At 43.2% G+C, this 18,986-nt stretch overlaps 1 protein-coding gene across 1 annotated transcript in view; it reads left to right on the forward strand.

The window, feature by feature from the left end:
* SLCO4C1 (solute carrier organic anion transporter family member 4C1) overlaps positions 1-14,374 on the forward strand; it is a 121,191-nt gene extending 106,817 nt beyond the window's left edge. The window contains exons 11-13 of the mRNA XM_075854840.1: positions 1,824-1,888; positions 3,702-3,839; positions 13,311-14,374. Of these exons, the coding sequence (XP_075710955.1) occupies positions 1,824-1,888; positions 3,702-3,839; positions 13,311-13,435 (328 nt within the window). The 3' untranslated portion in view covers positions 13,436-14,374. The remainder of the gene's footprint in view (positions 1-1,823; positions 1,889-3,701; positions 3,840-13,310) is intronic.
* Positions 14,375-18,986: the final 4,612 nt, after the last annotated feature.

Below are 18,986 nucleotides of genomic sequence, written 5' to 3' on the forward strand. Positions count from 1 at the left end.
AGCCCCCACGATCACTTAGTGGGGGCTGCTGATGTGCTTCAAACCACTTAAATGCGGCGACGGCAATCCGTCGCCGCACTTAAGGGGTTAACTGCCGAAATCAGCGGCGATGGTCCGCTGTCCGGCAAGACTGATGTCTCAGCTGTCGGGGACAACTGTCAGCGCGGGTCTGTCACTCTGTGCTTACACAGAGTGACAGTTTGAAATGCGGACGAAAATGAACGTCATGGTGCGGGAACTAGCAGCCGACCATGACGTTCATTTTCGTCCTTGGTCATTAAGGGGTTAAAGCAATAAAAAGGATGCTCCAGATTAATCAACAGAGGGCGCACGTCGTGTTGTTGAATGTGGAATAGGCTAAAAACAACGCCAAGTTGAATATGGCTACATTTTCCACCACTTTTAGGGTTTGTTCACACGGCCTATTTACGGACGTAATGCGGGCGTTTTAACCCCCGAATTACGTCCGAAAAATGCGGCTTGTTAGCGTCGGCAAACATCTGCCCATTCTTTTGAATGGGTCTTACGATGTTCTGTTCAGACGGTCTTTTTTTTTACGCCACCGCTGTCAAAAGGCGGGGCGTAAAAAAGACGCCCACGTCAAAGAAGTGCCTGTCACTTCTTCAGACGTAAATGGAGCCGTTTTCCATTGACTCTATGGAAAACCAGCTCCATTTATGTCCGTAATGGACGCAGCGAAATTGCGCCTCAACATGCCCTTACGGCTGAAATTACAGAGCTGTTTTCACCTGAAAACAGCCCCGTAATTTCAGCCGTTACGGACGCTGCCGTGTGAACATACCCTAATACTGAGAAAACCAATAAAAAAAACTTTATAAATGAAGCACGGTGCACTTTTTTCAACAGATTATTTGTATATGCCGGAAACAATGGGGCTTCATAATGCATCCATGCATTAATACATTGATAAATCTGACCCAACGCATTTAGTGTAGTAGCAATTACTGGTAAACCTCAGTATCTACTGGTGGATTCACACATGGCAGATTTTGTTGAAGAAATTTCTGCGACTGAAAATCTGTTCCATACATCTGAATGGGGTTGACAAATCTCCAGTCAGATGAATGAAAATGATTTTAGGTCGCAAAAATTTCTGCAATAAAATCTGCCGTGTGTGAATCCACCCTTAAACACCTTTCCATTCCACACTCAATACTCAAGAGTTTGAAGTCTGGCGGGCAAGGGAGTTGAATTTCAAAATGGAAAAACTTAGTGGGCATAGAATTGGATAGGTGTTAGGCTGGGTCCTCACGACCTATTTTCAGACGTAAACGAGGCGTATTATGCCTCGTTTTACGTCTGAAAATACGGATACAATACGTCGGCAAACATCTGCCCATTCATTTGAATGGGTTTGCCGACGTACTGTGCCGACGACCTGTCATTTACGCGTCGTCGTTTGACAGCTGTCAAACGACGACGCGTATAATGACTGCCTCGGCAAAGAAGTGCAGGGCACTTCTTTGCAACGTAATTTGAGCCGTTCTTCATTGCATTCAATGAAGAGCAGCTCAAGATTACGAGCTTCAAAGACGCCTCGCATATTACGAGGAGGAGCTTTTACGTCTGAAACGACGCAGCTATTTTCTCCTGAAAACAGTCTGTCTTTTCAGACGTAAAAGCCACTCATAGTGTGCACATACCCTTAGGACGTGTGTTTTGACAGATCACGGCCAGTGTGGTCTACGGATTACAAGTTACAAAAATGTGTTGAAATTGTTGTTTTTGGCAACATTTACAAACATTTTCTTAAATACGTTCAATTTTGCAATCTATTGCTCAATAAAAATTCATTCTTTCAGGTGTGTGCCAGACAAGCAGAGGTCGTTTGCTCTTGGCGTGCAGTGGTCATTTATCCGGTTATTAGGTAAACACAATTTATAAGCAGATTTATAAGCAGATTTGGAGAATTCTGGTATTATTGTATATTTTATATCTGCATAACCAAGGCAATCGATCTTTATGCAGGTAATAAATATCTGTTTGAAATTCAGTACTGGATTTATATCTCAGCAGACTGTAGGCACAGATTGTCTGGCCCTTTAGACTCCACTCATCAAGTAGGCCACGCCGTAAATAAACACTTAAAGGGTCACTCTGTTTAAAAACTGAAAATTAACATTTGGGTGAGTCATGGACATAGCATCCACTTGATGCTGCAATGTAGAAAATATGTGATAACAGGAAGTACAAAGTCTATACAACGTAAAAGTAAGGAATATATAAACACCATGTGCTGGCTGATTTTTCATTTTTGACTGGAGTGTTCCTTTAACCCAGTAATTAATAATATAAGCAGACAGGAGATATATTTGCCCCCCTTGTTTGTCAGTCTGTAGGAAACAAACAGTTTTATAGAAACCCTGCAAAGAACACAGGGGTTAATCCCCTTTTGACCTGTTCCATTTTCGGCTCGGGAACAGCTGAGGGGAGGGGTTTGTCATGGGGTTAAGCTTCCAATTTTTTTTTTCCTACTGCACATAGGGCAGACGGGGAAGTCTCCTAATTCAGCCAATTGTCTTACAGACAGACACAGGACAATGAGCAGAAGATTTACTGGATTTTTTTTAAAATATATTTTCATTTTTTTTCTTTCTATGTTTAGTGTTCCTTTAAGTCATGTAGGGCTGTAAATATTTCTGTTTTTACAAAGTGAAGCAGTACATTGCAATGCGCTTCTCATAATATCGAGCATTCTCTGCAGTCTTCTCCTTGCCTCTCCCTAGGTGTCCTCCTCTTATTCCTATAGCACTGTGAGTCCCCAATAAACAAATAACTATGCATCTTTTACATATGTATACACCCTGTTCTGCGTAGTTATATAAGTGACCCTGTAACAGATGCCCTTTCCCCAAATCCTCCTATAGGGTAATCCAGCCAGCTGCATATATCGGCAGTATTGCATTGTACTACAGACTGAGTCTACCTTGTGTGTCTCATAAGAAGACATCCAGGGATGTAGACTGTCTACCTTGTGTGTCTCATAAGAAGGCATCCAGGGATGTAGAGTGTCTACCTTGTGTGTCTCATAAGAAGACATCCAGGGATGTAGACTGTCTACCTTGTCTGTCTCATAAGAAGGCATCCAGGGATGTAGACTGTCTACCTTGTGTGTCTCATAAGAAGACATCCAGGGATGTAGACTGTCTACCTTGTGTGTCTCATAAGAAGACATCCAGGGATGTAGACTGTCTACCTTGTGTGTCTCATAAGAAGACATCCAGGGATGTAGACTGTCTACCTTGTGTGTCTCATAAGAAGACATCCAGGGAAGTAGACTGTCTACCTTGTGTGTCTCATAAAAAGACATCCAGGGATTTAATTATATTGGTTACAAAGGTTGTGTTGCACCCAGGTATTACAGTTACAGCCTGATGGAGCTCAAATTATCCTCTGTTCCATACAAGGAGACAAAATTTAGGGGCCCTGTTACAGATTTTATATTAGAAACCAGAAGCTTAACTTTACGCCATGGAAGACTTTCCTACTCTAAGATGAATTCAAATGCATGTTGAGAGGCCTATATTTATTATAGGTCAAAGAATCATACCGAAGCGTATTGTAATATTTGTCATTTGAAATAGATTGACAACCCCTTTAATATTTAAAAAAAATGTTTTATTTGATTGAAAGATCCATCCTTAGTTTGATATGATTGTACTTCTTTACTATGCTTCTAGGCTCCATTCCAGGACCAATAGTATTTGGAGTTGTCATAGATAGCAGTTGTATTTTATGGAACTTAAATGAATGTGGGACACAGGGAGCATGCTGGACGTACAATAATTCAAGCATATCTTACAAACTGGTCGGCATCAGTAAGTACTAATATGTTTTCACATAACTGAAGTGTGTTAGAAACCTACTTTATTACAAAGGATATTGGAGATCTATGAATGATTACTTTTGGTTGTAACTTGGGAAAATGTCATAGTCTTTTGTTTTGGTGTTCTTAAGACATCCAGTAAAATCACTTTTATTTTTAAAGAGACACACATAATAATTTTCTTTGCTCAGCAGACCTGGTTGATATTTTGATCAGGTTTCTAACTGTTTTATTACAATTTGCCTGGTAGAATAAAAAATAAATAAAAAAATGGTGTTCAGCTGTAAGGATTGATTTCATCCTCTGTGCAAGCCCCTTACACCCTACAGTGGGAAGTGTTTCAAGAAGAATAGTGTACAGTACATTGGCTGCACAACTTCAAAGTGGGAAAAACAATGAATAATATTGCTAAGGGAGAGAATTCGACTTGTCGCTGTTTCACCGATGGGTGAATATAGGAGGCAGAAATACTTATCTTTATTCAAAGACTTCAGCCTCCATTGGGGGGAAACCACAGCACAAAAGAAAATTTGCTTGTCAGCGAGACAGCACGTTTTCAAACATTTGTTTATCTCTAGTGAAGACAATATAGTTAAGTAAGGCTTCTCCTTTGGAGCCACTTCTCATATATATTACCAGTGGCGTCGCTAGCACCGGGCATCCGGGGCCCAAGCCCTGGATTTTTAGCCCAGTGCCCCGAATCCCCAGGGACTGCCGCATGTAAATGTATATGCATTATCAGGACGCAGATACAATTAATTTCTATGGCGGAGCAGGGAGCTATCAGGTGGGCCCCCTGCTCTGCGATTCACTAGGGGCAGGGAAGCATGTGCCCCCGGGCTGGTTCTATATTAGTTTAGGGCTGTGGGGAGATAAGAGTACTGCAGGGGAGCATTGGAGAGAATCCCTGCTATGACTCTCCTGCACAGAACATGTGACCACCGCCCGGGTGGCTGCATTATAGGACGTCACTTCTCATGCATAATGCAGCTGCCCTGGGTCACACTCTGTGCAGGAGAATCACAGCTCCTCTCTCCCACCAGGCTGCAATAAAATATGGGACCCTGCAGTTTGCTGCACTGCACAGCCCCATCTAGTTTCCAAGCAGGCAGGGAGGACGGAGGAAGAAGAAAGAGCTGGAGAGGGGCAGTGACACACAGCTCTCCTCCCCTCCTGCCTGCAACTTCTACCAGGCAGCTGATGAAGATTCCTCCGTCGACCTCAGGACAGGTGAAAGGGAACAGTAATGTTATGTGTGGGAGAGGGGATTCTGTGTAAGGCCCCATGCACACGCCCGTAAAACCGCGGACCGTAATATAGTCCGCGGTTTTACAGACCTATTCAGTTCTATTGGCTGCGGACACCTTTCCGTATAGCTAGGAAAGGTTGTTCGTGCTGTAGAACTGTAGCAGGGATTATGGAAAAAAACAGTTTTTTCGTGTTTTACAGGCCGTGCTCCCCTACTCTGTCATCAGACGGCCGTGCCCGCAATCGCAGGCCGTGATTGCGGGCACAGTCGTGTGCATGGGGCCTAAAATGTTTTTGTGGGGGAGGGGTGACTTGGCTGTGAATGTTGTGTGGGGGAGGGGGAACTTGAAGTGCAGTTGCACACCACCGAGTTGCAAAGGAGCTATATCTAAAAAATAAGGTGTTTTTTTTAAATAAAAAAAAAAAATTAAAACAGATTTCCCACACTTTACATTTACACCTTTTGCACACGACCATGGCACATGTGAACGGGACTCCTGACATCATAGACATTTTATGATGCTAGGAGCCTCTGCCTCCTGCTGTTCCGTACTGTATCATTTTGTTCAGTACTGAACAGCAGTTCTGGGGGGGGGGGAGGCAGGGGCTCCTAGCACCATAAAATGTCTAGGATGCCAGGAGTCCCATTAACCTGTACCGGGAAATGCGGCGCACACTCAGACCATTTTTTTACGGCCCAAACTCTGTCGTGTGAAAGAGGTGTCAATGTAATGTGTGGGGTGAGGGAAATCTGTTTTAATTGTTTTTTTTATTTAAAAAAAACCTTTTTTTCAGATAAAGCTTCTGTGTTGTCTGTATACATAGAAGCTGTATCTTGCCGTCAAATCGAAATCCGTCAGGTCTGCAGGACTGACAGCTTAAAGGGGTTTTCCAGCCTGTAAAAATTGACGGCCTATCCTCAATAGCTGATGGTTCGGGGTCAGACTCCCGGGACCCCCACCGATCAGCTGTTTTGAAGGAGCTTAAGCGCTCGTACGAGTGCTGCTTCTCCTTAATTTCTTCTTGCTCACTGTGAATCGTCAACACGCATTTAGCGGTGATTCACAGGTATTGACGCCTTTTCTCCAATTAAAGTGAATTGTAGAACAGGCTGCAGCACCTGAGAATATCCGTTAAATGCGTGTTGACGATTCACAGTGAGCAAGAAGAAATGAAGGGGAAGCAGCACCCCTTTCAAAACCGCTGATTAGCGGGGACAGGGTCGCCATCCGGAATTTCTGGGCCCCATACAGCCAAGATCTCTGGGCCCCCCTCCATTACCAGGGGTAGACAACGGAAAGTGTGGCGCTCATGTTTGTACATTATACGTGTTAACTGATTTTGGTGCTGATGTAAATTACAGTGAACGAAACCATGGAGCAGGCAGTCACCGGTTAATGCCCTGGATTTTGTTCAATTTAGCCAAAATGTATGGCATATAATGGGATACGTGGCCTGGGGAGTGGAGCTTTCCCAGGGCTGGAGTTCCCGGGAAGATCTTCTACTAGCTCTCTGCCCAGGGACTCTAGGGCTGTTCCTTATGTCCATATAAGTTAGGCTTCGTTCACATCTGCGTCGGGACTCCGTTCATGGGTTTCGTCTGACTTTTCCGTCATGGGAACCCATGAATGGAAACCAAACTGAAACAAACAGAAACCATTTGCATTACCATTGATTTCAATGGTAACGGATCAGTTGCAAATGGTTTCCGTTTGTCTCCGTTCTATAAGGTTTCCGTTGTCTTGACGGAATCAATAGCTCAGTTGACTGCGCTGTTTTAATGTATTTTTTTTTTTAGCAGATAGTTTTATTTTTTTAAAAGTGGTAAAACATAAAACAAAATATATAAATTTGGTATTACAGTAAGCGTATCAACCTGTAAAACAAGGTGAATATGTAGTTTTTACTGCCTGATGGATGCCGTAAAAACAAAACACCCCCAAAATAATTTGTTATCGCTGTTTTTTGCCCATATCACCCCACAATTTTTTTTTCAGATTCCCAGTACATTATGCGTTACAATAAATGGTGCCATGAAAAACTACAACTTGTTCGCAAAAAACACCTTATATGGCTATATACTTCAGGTCAGCGGGACTGACAGGTTCAGTGTCAGCGGGTCCTGCGTGTCTGTGGCACGCAGGATCGAGCTGTTAGGCCGGGTTCCCACAGGTCGAATACGCTGCATAAAAATCACGCAGGACATTCCGTCCGAAAAATTTCACCACAAGGTGGTGCGGTTTTTCGGACGGAATTTCCTCTGCGCAAAAAAGCGCTCATACTTACCCCTTCCTCTGATGTCCGCTCCGGCCTCCCTGGACGATGTTGCAGGCCATGTGATGCTGCAGCCTGTGATTGGATGCAGCTGTCACATTGGATGCAACATCACATGGGAGGCCGGACATGATTTAAATTCCACACCGGAGTTACATTTATTAACGTTTATGCTACTTTTTTTTCTGCAGCGTGGGCATGAGATTTACAAAATCTCATCCTCTTTGCTGCTACTGTAAACGCTGCGGAATTTCCGCACAGAATTCCGTTGTGGAAATTCTGCAGCGTTTAGCTACGTGGGAACCCGATCTTACCGATCACATCTAAATTATAAACAAAGATGTGATCGATAACATCTTGATCCGACCGCTGTCACTGCACATGTCAGTCCCACTGACCTGATGGATTCAGGTCTCAGAACTAGATACAACTTCTCTGTATACATGATATAAAGCAGCTGTATCTCAAAAAGCAAAAAATATTTTGAAAAGAATGTAATTGCCCAGTTGCACCAAACACACTGATAGACATTTTTATTTAAAAAAAAAAAAAAGTTTTCAAAGGTTTACATAGCCTTTAAATAGAATCCCTTCATATGTCGAACCGCAAATCGGCCGCATTTCCCGGACCGAACACAGTGCAGGGAGCCGGGCTCCTAGCATCATAGTTATGTACGATGCCAGGAGTCCCTGCCTCTCTGCAGGAAAACTGTCCTGTACTGTAATCATGTTTTCAGTACGGGACAGGGGAGGCAGGGACACCTGGCATCGTACATAACTATGATACTAGGAGCCCGGCTCCATGCACTGTGTTCGGTCCAGGAAATACGGCCGGCATGCGGTCCGTATATCACGAACCGAATACGGTCATGTGAATTAAGCCTTAGGGTTAGTTCACACGTAGCGTAAATACTGCAGTTTTTCCGCAATGGAATTCATTGCAAAAAATCTGCAGCAAATACAGTAGCAGCAGAGTGGATGAAATAGAACAAATGTCATCCACACGCTGTGTAAATACAGAGCGGTAAAAACGCTCAGAAAATGACTTGCGGTGCGTAATTTTATTCCGCAGCATGTCAATTGTATTTGCGGAATCGCTGCTTATTTGTTGTGGGTTTTCTCCATTGAATTAAAAAAAATGCAACTCATAAAAAAAATAAAATCTTATAGTTACACAGGAGTCTGGGTTTCTTCCTCCTCCAGCGCGGGCCTCCTTGGATGACGTTTCATCCATGTGTGCTAGCGGGCCGGTTAAATGCTGCAGTTTTCGGCCGGAATTCCTTGCGGCGCACAGGGCGGATGCGCTACATGCTTTTACACAGCGTATGGACCCAGTGTGAACTCAGCCTAAGAGTTAAGTTCCCCCTCCCCAAGAAAAAAATAATAAAGAATCCCTTCCCCCACACATAGCATTCGCAGCCAAGTCCCACCCACCCCCACATATAGCATATGACAAAAAAATCCCCTCCCCCACACATAGCATTCACAGCCAAGTCCCACCCTCCTCCACAAAAAGGTTTTACAAAAAATCCCCTCCCCCACATATAGCATTCACAGCCAAGTCCCACCCTCCCCACAAAAACGTTTTACACAAAATCCCCTCCCCCACATATAGCATTTACAGTTAGGTCCCCCTCCCCACAAAAATGTTTTATATAAAATCCCCCCAATCCCCTCCACATATAGCATTCACAGCCAAGTCCCACCCTCCCCCACATATAGAGTTTACAGTTAAGTTCCCCCTCCCCCACAAAAACGATTTGTAAAGAATCCCCCACAAATAAAATTACAGTTCCCTCTTACCTGTCTTGGAGGAATCTTCCTCAGCAGTTACTAGTTGAATTCAGCAGGGGGGGGGGGGCTGCGTGGCACTGCTCCTCTCCGGCTCTTCTTCCTCTGTCCTCCCTCTCCTGGACCTGTCTTGTGGGTGGCTCCCTCCACACATGACACAGAGCTTCTGTTTCCTGCTAATGCAGCATCTTCCTCCCAGGGCCCCAGCGTAAATTACTTCAGAGTAAAGAACGGCCTTTTACGTTGCAGGGTCCGTTCCTTTCTCCTTTTTAACTAACGCTGGGGCCCTCAATGAAATGTTTTAAGTAGCGGACGGGCCCCTTCTTTTCATCCTTGTTGCCGGGCCCCTGACTTGAGTACCAGCAGGATTGTCCTGATGGCGGCCAAGAGCGGGGGTCCCGGGAGTCGGACCCCAACCCATCAGCTATTGATTACCTATACAGAGGATAGGCCATCAATTATTACTGGCAAGAAAACCCCTTTAAATGAACGCTGGTCCTGAGTGTTTCTGACAGGGATCCAGCTAATATCGATCACATCTAAGTTCATGAACGTTCTGCTTCCGATTTTTCGGCCATTTTTTGGGCGTTTAAGACCCGAAAAACGGACGAAAATAGGTTTTGTGAACATACCCTAATACATAACCAATCGTAGCTCTTTGTTAAAGGAGCAAAGGAGCGCAGGTCGACTAGCTCATTTTCATGGCCTTTGTCAGGCCGTGTATAAGTACCCTAGAGATGTGCAATAGTTGAAGAGGTTTCTGTATTTCTTCTTGATAAATCTTGCCATATGATACACTTACGTTGCTGTTTCTTGGCTGTTCCACCACTGGTGGTTTTCTGGGTCCCCTGATCCACTTTTATTTATAATCCGGGGTCATGTCTGTCATCTATAACAATGTCGCATCATGCTGTGGTAATGTGGGATTGTTATGGACGATACTCAATGGCACTAGGTTATAAAAGAAAAAAGCATCAGGGGACCAGAAACCATCAGTGGTGGAACAGCCAAGAATCCGCAACGTTAGTGAATGGCTGACAATGTTTCTTATGTTTTCATGCTCTGTTAATATGAACATCACCACCCGCCGCCGTCGTCTTTTGATGACTATTGTATTCAAAGCCAAGTTACCCCTGCCACCTTTATACGGCAGGTGGAGGTAAACTGATTAAGGATAGGCCGCTACTTATGGGCCAGTGCAGTATGCTTGCCCCAGGCTAAAATTTGCCAGTCAGTCCCTGCCTGCAGCCCAAAAGACACTGAGATAAGATCCCTGTGCAGGCCAGCGTGATGGCATCACTGGATCACGCCGGCCTATGCATGGGTCCCGTTTCGGCGTGTGGCACCATCTACAAAGGGGGAATTGTGTGGCACCATCTACAAGGGCAGTGTGTAGCACTATCTACAGGGTGTATGTGTGTGCACAGCACTATCTACAGGGGGGTAACTATAGGGGCCATAGACTTATACAGATGTAGCCGTCTTTACCTTGACTTTTAACGCATTAAATTAACAGTGGCTAGATCCCGTATCTTGACTTATTCAATGACTTTTCAATGGCTTTTGTTGTGTGATATCACGCTGCAGCAAGTTACCAGAGTCAAAATAAAGATGACTACATCCGTATATATCTCAGAGATATCTATATTTTTTTTGGGAGGGTAAACATATGTCTTGGGGCTTGTGCCGCTGATCTTTTAAGACCCTAGCAATGCCCCTGTATATTACAGAGATAATCTATAGTATTTCCTAAATATAAATCGACTACAGCTTTACAATAGCCTTGCGTTTCAATAATTTCACCTTACACCCTTAGGACCCTTCCTTGACTATTGTAAAGGAGGAATGTACTAACTTTAAAACTCAATAACTAAGGAGAATGTATTTGGCTGGAGCACACAGCCAATCACCAATGTACTCTGTTACCCCAGCTCCGAAACACTTCAGCAGTGGTGTATCAGAAATTCTTAAATATGAGTCAGAGGAAATAGTAAGGGCCCATACACATGACCATAGAATTCGTCCCTAATTATGCATACCTCCCAACCTTCAAGTATCGCAAAGAGGGACAACCGATGCGGTGCACGCAGCGCGGCAAATTTTTTCTTTTAAGCCACGTCTCTAATCCCACCGAATCCGCGCCCATACACACCCAGTTGAGTCCACACAGTATCACGCTCCCATAGTGCCTCCCACACTGTATAATGCCCTCATAGCTGCCACCATACAGTATAATGCCCCATAGATGCACCCATGCAGTATAATGCCCCATAGATGCACCCATGCAGTATAATGCCCCATAGATGCACCCGTTCAGTATAATGCACCATAGATGCACCCATACAGTATAATGTCAACACAGATGCCCCATACAGTATAATGCCCACACAAGTTCCCCCATACAGTATAATGCCCACACAGATTCCCCCATACAGTATAATCCCCACACAGATGTCCCCATGCAGTATAATGGCCAATGAAATTCCCCCATACAGCATAATTCCCCATAGCTGCCCCATGCAGCATAATGCCCACAAAGCTGCCCCATACAGTATAATAGAAGCATAGGCCGGGGATTCCACTCCTAGAGGGAAGCCCTGATGTCACTGTCCATATATGGACAGTGACGTCAGAGGATACTCCTTGAGTGGAATCCCCATTGCCGACTCTGGCCGGGGATTCCACTCCAGGAGGATCCCCTGACGTCATTGCCCATATATGGACAGTGACATCAGGGGTTTACTCTAGGAGTGGAATCCACAGCCAGATCATCGGCCACTGGGATTCCGCTCAAGGAGTAGCCACTGACGTCACTGTCCATATATGGATAGGGGTGTCAAGGGCTTCCCCGAGCACAGCGCTGTGCCTCCGCTCTGAACTAATTCTGAATCTGGGACTGTCCCACTGAATCCTGGACGGTTGGTGGGGTATGAATAACGGTCCATAATTTATGGACCCATTTACTTCTATTGCCCATGGACACCTTCCCGTATATTTATGAGAAGGTGTCCATGCCGGAGAAAGCCTCCGCAAAAGATAGGACATGTCCTATTTTTTTCATTTTATGGACAGTGCTCCCATGCTTTTAATGGGAGCATGGCCCGCAAATGCGGGTGGCTGTCAGAGGCCGTACCCGTAGGCACGGACAGCGATTACGGGCATGGCCGCGTGCATCAGGCCTAAGGAATATTTACATACAGTGTAAAGTGGATCATTTGTATTGTATGACCGTATACGGCAGAAAATAAGGGCCTCTCCACTGTGTACAATAAAGTTGGAGATTTGTACAGTGACCCTGTATTGCATAGGCATAATTTTCATGTACCTACTGTCTCAGATAATGTACTGTACTATGTTTTATCCTCCCTTTTATATTTTAATTTGGTCTTTTAGATAACTTTTTGAAGGTTTTGGGACAAATAAACACCTTTTCATAGAGGTATTATATAGAAGAAGTGAATACTGTGGTGCCTCAAGTTACATTATTCTCCTCTTCCATCTAAACTTGAAACCTTATTCAGCTTATAATGCCACAGACCATGCTGATCTGCTGACCATGCAATTAGCTGGAAAATTGGCCTAATAAGTGTGTATTTTAATGGTAACACATTGCGGGTAAGTAGGGGAAGGAGTTATAGTCCCAAGTTACAATGGCCGTCCCAGAACAAATCAATTGTAACTTGAACGGCTACTGTGTCCTGGTGCAAGGCAGCAATTAATGCCTGGATTGTACCAATGGATAGAGGAAAAGGGTTTTATGATGTTCCCTTTCCTCACTCCATTAATAGAATACTAGTGCTATAAAAAGAAAAATCATCCCTGTTGCTGGTTTCACTCCTTAAAGGGGTTTTCCGAAAATTAATAAACTCAGTTTAGAATATAAATACAATAAACTTCTACATATACTTACGTTTTGGATTCTTCTTGCTTTATTGGCCTGCATAATGAATAGGGACATCACTTCATATGAGCATGGCGGCCTGCTGCAGTGACATCACCATGGATGACGAGGTCACGTGGCTAGCGGTGATTGGCCTCTGCTGTCATTCCTTAGAAGTTGTTTTTTTTTTTTTTTTTGCATAGTCCACTTTGATTTATGTGATCTTTATAAAGACAATGTAAAAATACTGATTTATTTTCTTCTCTTTTAGGTGCAGCAAGCAAAGTCATCACAATAATTTTCCTTTTTATTGCATATTTTATATATAAACCTCCACCAAGCAAACCTGACTCTTCACAGGATAATGAAAAGATCATCTCTTCAGAGGCACTTTAAGAAGACAGCAATAGACATACTGATGTACATCATGAATTTTGTGTAATATTACCTTATCTATAGTTCTCACATTGTTCATCCTCTAATAATTGAAACAAGGCCAAATTAATAAATGGAGTCAATTACTGTGGAAGCTAATACTTTCCCATAGGACATTTATATAAGGTGAAGAATTGAGGACTGAACAAAGCTGAATTTGTTGTTGTTTTTATATATCTTCTTTAGAAGATTTATTGGAAGGTTATATTAACCTTTTCAGTTTGGCTGATGGCGGTATATTAGGTGTAATTTATCCAGCCTCACTTTGCTTGAACGTAAAGCATATATCTACCTTTGAACACTATTTCAGAGTTGACATATGGAATTAATCTATATAAAAAGTTGAGTGACATTGTAAATACATTACATAGTTATCTAGTACTGATCCTGAGTTGCAGCCTGTATTTGGCTTCAGAGCTGAAATCTTCAAGCATTTCCTGTCTGTGTATCACTGTATATCCCAGGCACTGTACAGCAGTCTAATTCAGAAAAAACTATATGAGCTCAATGGGTTGTCTCACTAACACAACGCCTTTCCAAATGTGTCCGGTTCCAATCTTGTAGATTGTTTTCTATGTGCATACAGCTCTGAACTATAAGGCTCGTTCAGATGTATCAGATTTGTTGCAGAATTCTACTGCGAACAGGACTCAGTGGAAATCCGCAGCAGACTCTTTTACCTTTGGTTTCTATAGCTTTTTAGTTAAGTTGCGGTGTGGATTTTACACTCCGAGGCATGCACAGGCTTAAATCTGTGGCAAGTCCACTGAGAAATCCGCCATGTCTGTATAAACTGTCTAGTATGCAAATTTAGTTGATAATTCGTGCTGCAAAATCTGCAGCGGAAAATCTCCACCATGTCTGAACATGCCCATAAGCAGGCTGCAATTTAGAAATCGGTACACGATAAGTAAAGCAAAGCTTTTACAAAGTTACTTACATTTTAATATATATATATATCCAAGAAACGAGACTAGAAGCAGCACTCAGCAAAAATGTGAATTTATTCTCCCAACACAGCAACGTTTCACTTCCTCCATGGAAGCATTTTAAAGCTTGAAAATGCTTCCATGGTGGAAGTGAAACGTTGCTGTGTTGGTTGAATAAATTCACATTTTTGATGAGTGCTGCTTCTAGTCTCGTTTCTTGGAAATATGCATGAGGAGCACGTCACTCCTTATCTTTGAAGCTAGCACCAACCGTTTTCTTGGATATTTACGCAGTGCTGCTCCTATCCCCTGTTTTGCTGTTTAATATATATATATATATATATATATATATATATATATATATAAAACGTTAAATGGTGCCCATAGGTAGTACCCTTTGAACGCACAACTTTTCTAAAAGGAAAAATAAATGTCACCAAAACAAACGCCTACAGTATAATTTAAGGCATCTAAGAGACCCCCTTTAACTCCCTAATCTCCCTGATGGTCATTAGGCCCCATATAGACATAACAGATGTCTAAACCCAGGCACAGAACATCTCTTTTCCATTTAGTGTTTAAACAGCGTCCGAAAGGGATACTGATATCCGTATAGAGAGCATTGATAAAAAATCACCTGGGTGGATTTCTGCAAATAGGATGATGATCATGATCAATGACATATGCAGAATTAACTGTCTACTTTTTCCTTGTTAAAAAAGGCTGACTAAAGTAAAAGCATGATCAACTGGTAATAGTTATAATATGTGTGATGTGGTAGTAGCGATAAGAAACCTTCTCCCAGATCTTAAGATGGCCATACACATTAGATTTTTCTCTGTCGATCCAGAAGGGAAAAGGAATGGACAAGCTGGATTTTAACCTGTCTTATCCTTTATTTCCAGGGAAAAAACGAGTACACAATATTCAAGTGTTTGGGCCTGTTCACATCAGCGTTGGGCTTTCATTCATGGGTTCCATTCAACCTTTCCGTCAGAGGAACTGATAAAAAGAAAGCCAGACAGAAACCGTAGCTTCCGTTTGCATTACCATTTATTTCAATGGTAATGCTTCCGTTGCAGTTGGTTTCTGTGTGTTTCCGGTCCATAAGGGGTCCCTTTTTATAGCGGAAACAATAGCGTAGTCGACTACGCTATTGTTTCCGCTATAAAACAACGCAAACCTTACGGAAGGGAAACAGACGGAAGCCAATTGCATCGGAAGAATACCATTGAAATCAATGGTGATGCAAACTGAAGCTATGGTTTCGATTTGGCTTTCCGTTCATCGATTCCTCCGACGAAAAGGTCGAACGGAACCCGGGGAAAATAGCCTTTGCCTGAGTGATCATTCACCAGCTATTGAATGTGTATGGACAGCTTTAATGTGTACTGTATATTTATCTTTGGTGACCCTACATTAATATACTAGAGAACAGCAAAAATATTAACTTATTATCACAATTGGTCCAATTACAAGTATGTGCAGTCCAATGATAAACTCACAAAGGCTGCAAGGATTTTTTTTCCATTACCCTGTGAATCAGCTCTATGATCAGAGTAATCCTTCTATTATCTAGAATAGTCAGAAGTGCTTTCAAAATGAAGGAAAGAAAAGACTGATGCATCTACTTTCTTTTGTGTCCACTTCTTTGTTTGGCTCAAAAAAACTGATCCCAAAATTGCCACAAAAACTGCATCAAAACTGTGTCTGTGATCCTGTCCCTAGCCTGGAATTACATATGCAGTTTGAGGTGAAGTTTTTGAGCCAAAGCCAGAAGTGGATCCAACAGGAAGGAAACGTATAAGTCATTCCTTTATAATTCCTATTCCTTTTGTATCCACTCTTGGCTTTGGCTCATGAACTGCACCTCAAAAATACAGAGCCAAAAACTGCACTAAGAATTGCATTAAAACTGTGTGTGTGATGCTGACATTAGGGCATATTCACACGCAGCAGATTTATTGAAAACATTTCTGCGCCTGAAAATCAGTTCCATACAACAGAATTGGATTGTTTCTGCAACATGAACATGAATTTCTCCTAACCCCGCTCAGATGAAAGGAACAGTTGCAGAAATTAATAAAACAAATTTGCAACGTGTGAACTTACCCTTAGGTCCCATGCACACGAACAGGTTTTTGCGGCTGCAATTCACCTGCAAATCTGCGAGGGATTTGCGGTCCCATTAATTTCTATGGGCCCATGCACACGATCATGGTTTCCACTGTCTGTTCATTGCCCAGCAGCCAGGACCGCAAAAAGATACGACATGTCTTTTTACGGCTGTGTTTTGCAGTGCAGGCTCATAGAAATGAATGCACGTGATTTCCGGGCGGCCCGCAGGTGACACTCCGCAGCCGTCCAAGCCGAAAATTACAGTTGTGCACACCACTACGGTCATGTGCATGAGGCCTTAGGGTGGAGAGTAGAGGCATAGCTTCCAACCTTTTAAAGCCAAAACCCAGATTCGAGTAAAGCTCAACAAACATCTGTTTGATTTGAAGTACTTTATAACTAATAAACAATATCTAATAACTAATAATTTGCACAGTGGTGGTTTGCAGTATAAATTGGCCTACGCGTTTCAAACAACGCTCTTGTCCTTATTCATGGCTTGTATCGACACAAGCCATGAATAAGAACAAGAGCGTTGTCCGAAACGCGTAGGCCAATCTATACTGCAAACCACCCCTGTGCACATCGGTATTTTAATCTTGTTTGGAATAAACTTGGAACACTGTTTCCTTTTAAGATACCTTCTCACTGGATCCAAGGCTTCTTCCTTTCTTTTCCTCTGACATGTCAGAAGTTTTGATCGGTGGGGGTCAAAGCACTGAGACCCCCACCGATCGCTAAAACAATATGGCAAAATAGTTCGGGTGAGCACTGTGCCCCTTAGTTTCTGATCGGCTTTCCTCTGAAAATCTTGGGGCCCATACACCGCTCCCTCGGCTTTCCAAGGAAAACAGATCAGAAACTAAGCTTTACAGCGCTCACCCGAGCGCTACTGCTGCTTCGTTATAGTGATGGGTGGGGGTCTCAGTGCTTAGACCCCCACTGATCAAAACTTCTGATGTGTCTGACATGTCAAAAGTTTTTTAAAAGTTTAGTTACCCTTTAAGCACTGGATCTCTCTATATTCCATAAAGTTTAGTATATGCATTCAGAGATAAGAATAGTTATATTTAAATTGTATATTTCCCATTGTCAAAACTGAAATATTGGGAGTTCAGCTTGAATGAGGATTAGTAGATGTTAATAACTGATATCAATTAATGTTTTAAAAATGTATTTTAAATAAAGTTTACCTGCTAACAATGTTTCTTGGATTTATTTTATATCCATGAAATTTCACTCTGCATACTGTTTCATAAATATTTAGACTATTCCCATCTTAGCTGGGATATGCCATCACTTCATTATCAATGGAGTCTGATCTCTGGGATACCTGTGGATCATGGGACGCCGCTCCATTCCGGGCCGCGTCTGGCTCACACGATCCTCACTCTGAGTATCTGAATCCAACATAGTCTGCTGTAGGGATGTCTATGGGAGCCTCAATGAAAGTCTCATCGATTTTCATTGAGAAACTGACTTCCGATCCCTACAGCAGATGCTGTGGGATTTAGAGAGCCAGAGTGAGGATCATGTGACCCTAGAAGCGACCAGGAACAGAGCTGCGTCCCGTGAAATACGGCCTCCGGCACGTCCTGATAGGCATATGTCCAGGGCAGACCTGGGGGCTTTTTTTAGGCCCCCAGCTGCCATGACACCCCATCAGAGGCCCGCGATTGCATTTGTGGGCCGCTGATGGGTGACAGAGGGAGCTCCCTCCCTCTGTAAACAAGTTAAATGCCACTGTCGCTATTGATCGTGGCATTTAGCAGGTTATACGGCCGCAATCGAAGTAAACTTCGATCGCGGTCGTTGGAGCAGGAGTTCGGCTGTTATTAGACAGCCGAGCCCCTGCTCCAGCCTGCACGGGACACCCGTGCAGGGCTTAGCCTGGGCCGCCGTGAAAAGGCCCCTTAGTGACTGAAAGGCGTATTGGTGGTTACTAAGGGGTTAAAATGGGATGGGGTGGTGGGAAAAAATACATTGGAGTGCTTCTTTAACTCTATGGCTATACCAGTGATTTGGAAATACAGAGCTACAATTGTTATAAAATATATTATGAAAAACTACATGGTGTTTTAAAGGTGGATAGTTTCTGACTGCAGACCACCATAAGGTAAAACTGAATTTATAATGCAAAAAAAATTCAGCAGACATTTGTTAACTGTGATACATTGAAAAGTTTTTATTGCCCTCATGGTTTTTGTCAGGCCATTAGTAACATACCTGTTGTAAAGGATCTGCCAGACACAGCTTCTGTGTCGACGCCCGTGGGTAATCAGTCTGCACCTGCTCCTAAGTCTGAGAGAGTGACACGATCTTCTACCAGTCAGGCTTGGAGGCTGAGGAGTGGGAGAGCCTATCACAGCCTGGCCAGACGGAGCTAGCTCCCGCCCTCTGTCTATTTATACCTGCATTTCTTGCTCCTCCTTTGCCTGTGATTCTTTTCTGTTTCCTGGCTCTGC

Source organism: Rhinoderma darwinii, chromosome 1 (assembly GCF_050947455.1).
Source record: "Rhinoderma darwinii isolate aRhiDar2 chromosome 1, aRhiDar2.hap1, whole genome shotgun sequence".
Taxonomy (NCBI): Eukaryota; Metazoa; Chordata; class Amphibia; order Anura; family Rhinodermatidae; genus Rhinoderma; species Rhinoderma darwinii.